The sequence below is a fragment of the Mandrillus leucophaeus genome, unplaced genomic scaffold (genome assembly GCF_000951045.1).
Source record: "Mandrillus leucophaeus isolate KB7577 unplaced genomic scaffold, Mleu.le_1.0 Scaffold453, whole genome shotgun sequence".
Classification (NCBI taxonomy): Eukaryota; Metazoa; Chordata; class Mammalia; order Primates; family Cercopithecidae; genus Mandrillus; species Mandrillus leucophaeus.
The window spans coordinates 1,548,727-1,556,988 of record NW_012104843.1 but is presented as its reverse complement, the minus strand read 5'-3'; the positions used below and the strand labels follow the sequence as shown (position 1 = coordinate 1,556,988).

The following is an 8,262-nucleotide window of genomic DNA, read 5'->3' as shown; positions in this document are numbered from 1 at the left end:
TGCAAATCACTGTATTAGGAATTAGAGAGTTTTGTCCCATTAATATGCAAACAGATTTTTTTAAGTGTCGAATAATACAAATTGTTGACAAAAAAATGGAAGTAACATTTTCTTAGTCCACATTAGCATGAGATGGCAAAGAAGGCATAGAATGTTACAGAGAAATTCACCAACAAATGGGCTGCCTTGAGAAAAGGAGTGACCGTATCTTCACTGTTAAGTTCTGTGGTGTGTAGGGTAATATTCATGTGTTTGCTTTTAGATTGAGCCCAATGTATGTCCAACAATTGTACAGCAGACACACAATCTGGTACATGTCAGAATGGTTGGGTTTACTGAGTTTTATACTCTGATTTAATCATTATGCATTGTATACACGTATCAAAATATCGTACATAGCCCCCAAATATGTACAACTATTACATATCAATTAAAAAAATAATAAAATACATACATCGATATAATTGCCATTGATATAGTCTGAGTTTGTGTCTCCTTCTATTGTCTGCAGCCTCACTCGGGAATGATCGTCTGCAAAGGAAAAGGGACAGAAAATAACAATTAACAAAAGCAATCTGGTAGGTGGCTCTGAGCCCCAGAATGTAAGCATATTACATAGAGATCACCCACATACACTCTGCTTTAAAGATAAAGAATTACATACTATACACCTTCTACTTCCTGTTTTGCTATTAAAATTGGGAAGGATTTATAACTTTTTACATTTTACAGTAAATCTCATTAACTTATGCTTTGATCATTGATGGGCCTAAAGCATTGACAAACGTTTGACACTTTTACAAACAATCCTGTGAACCACAAACATAAGTAGTTCTTGGATTGGAAGTTTGAACGACTTCACTAAATCACATACAAACCCTGAGATGTTGAAGGTTGTGACACCCAGCTTGACAAATGATGATTACAAACTCACAGCACAGGCTTCTGGGATGTGTAGATGTGATCCTAGCCTTAGTCACTGGTGAATTCCCTAAGTACTATCTCTGTATCTGCGGGCATCAGCCAGCAAGAGCAAAGCTGTCACCATCCATCATGCAACCACAGGCCAGGCAATAAGGGCACCAAGCCTCAGCCTCCTCATCTGGAGAAGGGGATGACACTATCTGCCTCAAAGTGGGCTGTGTCCAGGATTCAGTGAAAATACAAATTGAGACATAAGTACTATAAAGAGTTCATATTTATGGTATTAATTAGCTATATTTAAATATTTCCTGAGTAAAAAAATTTATCTGCAAGTACTATTGATGTATCTCAATCATTTCCTTGAAAATGTATATTGTATTTTATTTGTTACCTTAATTTTTTTGCACAAATGGGGTCTAGCTATGTTGCCCAGGCTTGTTTCAAACTCCTGGCTTCAAGCAGTTCTCCTGCCTCAACCTCCCAAATGCTAGGATTATAGGTGTCAGCCATAGCACCTGGCCCCAAATCCATATTTTAAAAAGGGATGTGCTTCATATGTTGTCTCTCATAAATGGGAGCTAAGCTAAGAGGGCACAAAGGCATAAGAATGATACAATGGACTTTGGGGACTCAGGGGAAAGGGTGAGAAGGGGGTTAGGGATGAAAGACTACACACTGGGTGTGGTGTACACTGCTTGGGTGATGGGTGCATCAAAATCTCAGAAATCACCACTAAAGAACTCATTCATGTAGCCAAACACCACCACCTGTTCCCCCAAAACCTATTGAAAGAAAAAGTTAAAAATTAAAAAAAAAGAAAGGATGTGCACCCTAAGGGCAGAATTTTCCTGCACTGATCACTGCTCTGTCCCTGGCCCTTAGATTAGAGCCTGGAACATACCAGGTTTACCCCCAAAATAACTTTGAAGAAATAAAAGGTGCATTGTTGTTTTTTGAAAATATACATCCTTTAAAAAGCATTTACCTAAATTACCGTTCCTTTTGGCAGAGGGACCCTTCCTTCCAATTAAAGTGTATGCTAAAACTCAGTATTCAGAACAGATAAAAGCCAGCTGCCCTGAAAGGAAAGCACAGGGCGGCCTGATAAGAACATTCCGGAAAACTTCACTTTCAGTGTTGCTGGAGCAGTGGGAAACCCTGCTTCTAAACCGTGACTGCCTTTTTCTAATGCTAACTTTACTCAACATTTCATTTGGGTTAGTGGGTGAGAAATGAAGCCCACAGCTTTTGAGATAAAAGCCACGAGAGCTGCAGATGACGGACGCTGTTACCCCCGGTCACTGGAGCAAGTATTGACCTGGACCCATTCCTTGAAATGCTAATGGGTGAAAGTCAAAATTTCATATTGATTTTTGGAGTTTAACCTCCTGTTGAGTAAATGTTTTGTTTGTTGTCAATAGCACAGGCAGAAGGAAATCGGTGTCAATTTTCTAACCTTCCTTCCTTGACGGGGCTTTCCAATTCATGACAGGTAGTCACATATTTCATGTCAGTGCCTCACCATTAGTTGGGGTGCAGTAAGTTTATCTGGAAACTTAGTGGTGACAAGTTGGGCCAGAGAAGGAGAAAAGCTGAGAGGAGGTCGTGTCTTCCTGCTCTGCTCAAAGGAGACTATGTGATGAGCAAGTTCTGGGGTCGAGTGTGCGGGTGAGAATTGCTGCTGGTGGGTTAGAATCCTTCACGTGTGGTTTTGGGCCAGTTACTTAATCTTTCTGTGCTTCCTTCACTGTAAAATGGAGATGAAGAGTGCCTACCTTGTGGGATTACTGTGAGCATCAAAATAATACACATAAAGAGATCAGAAAAAAAGCTACACGAAGGGATGGATAGATGTCAGTTATTATCATCATGTGCTATGTAATTGACACCCACATTTTTCTTCTTGCTGTTTTTATAGATGATGTCCAAGCAGATAACAGCAACCCCAGGAACAGACTCACTGGCAGTCAGAATGTTTCCTCATGGCAATCTGCTTTAAGAACCAATTTCCTAGGACACATTTTGCTGCTTAAAACCAGTGGCTCCCTATATATGTTTTGCCACTATTGGGGGCTGGGGGGAGGTGAGCAGGTGCACTAGGCACGTGTAGATTGTTATGGCTTTTGTGTATCTTAGGAGAGCCAGTGCCTACATGCAACTACTGCACAGAAGGGTGCCACAAGCACTGGCAATGCCATTTGAGCTTCAAGAATGAAAGAGGCACTCTAGAACTGAATCACGGCTACTCCACACACACCTGGCTTTCGTCAGCTCCTCTGAAGGGAGGTCAGGTTCACCTTCCTGGATACTCGGGCTTTCCCTGCGCAGGTTTTCAAAAGGCAGGCAACCGACCGCATTAGAATCGTGCAATCTAAGCAGGCCTGTCTCGAAGATCTGTTGTACCCCCTCGTCAGAATCCCCTCTATTTTGTGCTTTATTTCTCTGAGTGCCTCAGGATGGGTGCTGCTCATTCCCTGTGATTTACCACCTGTGGGCTGCTCAGACTATTCTGGAAGGTTCTCTTTAGGGACGCCAGTCTCCACCAAGACTGAATTCCTATTTCCTATCAACAGAGCCTTTGAGGTAGACTTTTACCATCATCTCCTACAGTTCCATCAGTTTACCCACACCCCAACATTTAACTTGGTTGCTACTTCTCCAGATTCAATTGCCCTTTCTCCCCTCAGGATGGAGAAACCTGTAAGACACAGTATAGCTGACTTCCTAACAGAATGAGACGGTGTTTGCCTTTATATACATGGTAGTATCTTTTTCTCTTTTATTGATTCTACTAGATTATAATGTCTTGTGGTCAAAGATAGTGTCACATACAATCTGAATATCCCTAAGAGTACCTTTCCCCAAGGCCACATACCCAGCTCCAAGAGACTCCATTCACAGCACAGAGGCACAGGCTGCAGTCCCACGTGCGGGGCCCTTCCTAATACACAGCAAGTGAGCAACAAGGATTGAACTCTTCCCCATGCTAATGAATGGGTGGTGGTCCAGGATCATCCAAGATACCCTGAATGGGTCCACAGTGCCTTTTCAAATTTCAGTTTTATTTATTTTTTATTTTTAATTAAAAAAAATTTTTTTTGAGACGGAGTTTTATTCTTTTTGCTCAGGCTAAAGTGCAATGGCACAATCTCGGCTCACTGCAACCTCTGCCTCCCGGGTTCAAGTGATTCTCCTGCCTCAGCTTCCTGGGTAGCTGGGATTACAGGCACATACCTCCACATCTGGCTAATTTTTATATTTTAAGTAGAGATGGGGTTTCACCATGTCGACCAGGCTGGTCTCGAACCACTGACCTCAAGTGATCCACCTGCTTCAGCTTCCCAAAGTGCTGGGATTACAGGTGTGAGCCACCATGCCCAGCCTAAATTTCAGTTTTAATACAGGCTTGTCTAATATTGTCAGAATACTGAGCGGCTTCATCTTCTAGAAATCTCTTACCTAATCATTCCTATTCATCTCTAACTGTCCAAATTCTGCCAATTTTTCAGTATTTAACTCACATGTTCCTGCCTCGGTAAGGTCTTCTCATTTATTCAGTGATTTTTTGAGTATCTGCTATACGCCAAACACCATGCTAAGTGTTGGGGATATGTAGTGGTAAACAAGTTAGATTCATGGTCCTTGAGTTCATAGGACTTAAGGCAATGGAAAACACATTAAACAGTCATTGCTTAAATAATGAGTTAAATACAATTTTGATAAGTGCTAAGGTGGAAAGGACAGAGAGCTATGAGAGTGAATGGCATGGGTCCTGACCTACTCTGAAGAGCTAGCCAACAATTCCCTAATAAAAGGACATTGAAGCTGAAACCATGAAGATAGAAAGTGGAGAGGGCAGAGCTCCTAAATTCCAAGTCCAGGAGATAGTGTGTGTTCAGGCCAGGAGGTAGGAAGGATCTAGTATGTTCAGGAAACCAAAGAAGGCTAGTGTGAGGAATGTGCTGTCAGAAGCCAGGGAGGAGAGTCGTGGGAAATGAGAACAGAGAGCAGGGAAGGCCAGGTCATCAGGACCTTCATCCTGAGCACCACGGAAGTCACAGGGAGGGGTATGCCTCGTTTCCTCAGATGCCTGCTATTGTTGAGGACGAACTGGAAGGGCTCCAGTTGGGTCAGTGGGTGTGGGGAGACAATGGGGAGGCTACTGCAATAGTCCTGGGAAATCAATGGCAGCTTAGCATACAGAGGGCTAGTGGACAGGGCCGAATCTGAGGGGTATTGAGCGGGTAGGACTGACCATAATGATGTGGATGAGAAGAGGTATCATGCTGACTTCTAGGATTCTGACCTGAGAAACAGGGCAGAAGATGGTGCCATTGACTAAGATGTGAACCATGGAGAAAAGCCAGCTTGGGGTGGGTGATGGAAATGAGGAGCACAGTGTTGGATATATTTAATTTGAGGTGTTTACCATCGGAATAGAGATAGAGAGTAGGTGGTTGGGTATAAATTCTCCTTCCTTAAATGTCAATAGTCCTTTGATTTCCCTTTTTGGTGCTCTTATATATGGTTATCTATAGACATGACTTATTTCTCCTGCACATCAAAAATACTTTAGCTGGATGTGATGGCATATGCCTGTAGACCAAGCTACTTGGGAGGCCAAGGCAGGAGGATAGCTTGAGCTCAGGAGTTCAAGACCAGCCTGGGCAACATGGCATTTTTATTGTTATTTTTAGAGACCTTGTCTCTATAAAAAATAAAAATTAAAAAAAGAATTAGCCTAGCATGGTGGTGCACACCTGTAGTCCTAGGGAGGCTGAGGCAGGAGTATCCCTTGAGCAGTAGTGGTTTGGGGCTGCAGTGAACTATGATTACGCCACTGCACTCGCCTGGGCAACAGAGCAAGACCCTGTCTCCATAAAAACAAAAACTATTTAAGAGAAGCTGTGTCTTATATTCATCTTCACCTTCTGTGTGCATGCTTCTATGAAAATAACAGTATAAATAAATATATATTGATAAATATATAATTAATAAACATTTATTTTTATAAGTAAGTGAAAAAAAGCCCAGCTTACAATGAGATACCATCACATACCCACTAGAAAGGCAAAACATTTAAGTCTGAACACCAAGTTCAGGTGAGGACGTGGAATAATATAAACTCACAGATGCTGCTGGTGGAAATGAAATTAGTACAATCACTTTGGGAAATAATTTGCTATTTAGTAAAACTGAAGACATCCACACCCTATGACCCAGCCATGAGGAAATGGATGCTGTGTGCATCTGGAAACATACTGAAGCAATATTGTCTACAACTGACAAAAATAAACAATCCAAATGTCCATCAACAGAAGGGAGACATAAATTGTATTATACTAATAAAGTGGAATGCTATTTAGTAATGAAAATGAACAAGCTACAGTTTCATACAACTTGAACAAATCATACAAACATAGTTGAACAAAAAAAAGCAATACACAGAAGAGTATATACCAATGCTGTCCAGTAGAACTTCCTGCGCTGATGGAAACATTCTATATTTGTGCTCACCAGTACAAAGGCCACACTAGTTACTGAGCACAGGAAATGTGGCTGGAGTAACAAAGGAACTGCAATTTTATTTTAATTTTAATGAATTTAAACAATTACATGTAGTTAGTAGCTACAATACTGGATAACACAGATATATGTTACATACTTTCACTTATGTAAAGTTAAAAACCAGGCAAAACATTATTATATTGTCTAGATCTGTACTATCTAATAGGGTATCTGTTAGCCACATGAGGCTAATCCTAACTGTGCTGTAAGTGTAAAATACATATCAAATTTGGAAGACTTAGTATGATAAGAAGAATGTAAAATATCTCCTTTATATGTTTTATACTGACTGCAGGTTGAAAAGTTGACATTTAGGACGTATTAGATTTAATAAAATATATTACTAAACTTAAGTAATTTATTTCTTTTTCTGTTACTTAGTGTGGCTATTGGATTTAAGGACAATTTAATGTTATACATGTGGTTTACATTTATATTTCATAGTTTATTTCTATTGGACCATGTGCTCGGGGATACATAAAACAGGAAGGGTTTCAACCAATCAGGCAGCCAACTCCCAACTCATCGCACCATGCTCAAATAAGCAGATGCCCAGCTGCAGCCAATTGGGTGATTTCTCTACCTTGCTTCTCTGTCTGGCCTATAGAAGCCTGCCACTCACACTTCTAGGTGTAGCTCTCTGAACCTCTTCTGTTTCTGAGGGCTGCCCGATTCATGAATTGGTCTTTGCTCAAATAAGCCTGGCTAAATTTAATTTGTCTAAAGTTTGTCTTTTAACAGTACTTAATGGCACTGAACTTAAAAATGGTTAAGATGGTAAATTTTATGCTATGTGTTATTTTTCCAAAAATAAAAAAGTACATTTTTTCCGTCCCTCCCTTGTATAACAACTCCTCATGTTCCACTCTAGTCCCTGATATCCTGGGAAAGGGCATTCGTGGGCTTGCAGCCTAGAGTCTTGTGAATTCTTCTGCTAGGCAGACTTTCCTGAGATGGCGAGTTCCTTTCCCTGATGAAATCAATGCAGCGGTCACAGTAACTCTATAGCTTTATTTCTTTTCTTTTTTTTTTTGAGACGGAGTTTCATTCTTGTTGCCCAGGCTGGAGTGCAATGATGCGATCTTGGCTCCCTGAAAGCTCTGCCTCCTGGGTTCAAGCAATTCTCCTATCTCAGCCTTTCGAGTAGCTGCAATCATAGGCACCTGCCACCATGCCCGGCTAATTTTTTGTATTTTTAGTAGAGACGGGGTTTCACCATGTTGGCTAGGATGGTCTCAAACTCCTTTCCTCAGATGATCTGCCTGCCATGGCCTCCCAAAGCACTGGGATTACAGGTGTGAGCCACCACGCCTGGCCTCTATAGCTTTCTAATAGAGGATAACAGTCATACATCATGTAGTTTATGAAGAATTTTTGTTTCAGTGATAAAATAAGGTGAACACTGACAAGTGAATCCACCTCCAGCCCAGGAGATCCCTGTGTTAGCAATGAGAGTGGGGTAAGTCTCTAGAAGGGGTTCGGTTGGGTGGAGAATGCAGGACATGTGTTCTGCCATGGAGAGCAACAGGCTGGTCATCACAGGACTGCATTTCCTGGCTGAAACAGGTCAGCACTTCTCAAGTTAATCCCTCTGTCTTCCAGAATACAAGAAATAGGAAAGTATCACCATCACTCACATTATGTCAGTGAATGTAAAAGCTAACGAAGTGAAATGATTGGGTCTTACAGCCACAGAACCCCCGCTATACTCTGCTGCTTGGATGTCTAAGAATGACTTGGCACAGAAACTGCAGATTCTTACGTGTCCTC

General features: G+C 41.4%; 1 protein-coding gene across 3 annotated transcripts in view; it reads right to left on the bottom strand.

The window, feature by feature from the left end:
• Positions 1 to 8,262, bottom strand: part of PTPRM (protein tyrosine phosphatase, receptor type, M) — a 704,023-nt gene that overhangs the window by 100,599 nt on the left and 595,162 nt on the right. For all 3 annotated transcript variants that reach the window (XM_011994359.1, XM_011994360.1, XM_011994361.1), the window contains one exon: positions 455 to 531. In XM_011994359.1, coding sequence (XP_011849749.1) covers positions 455 to 531 — 77 coding nt within the window. The remainder of the gene's footprint in view (positions 1 to 454; positions 532 to 8,262) is intronic.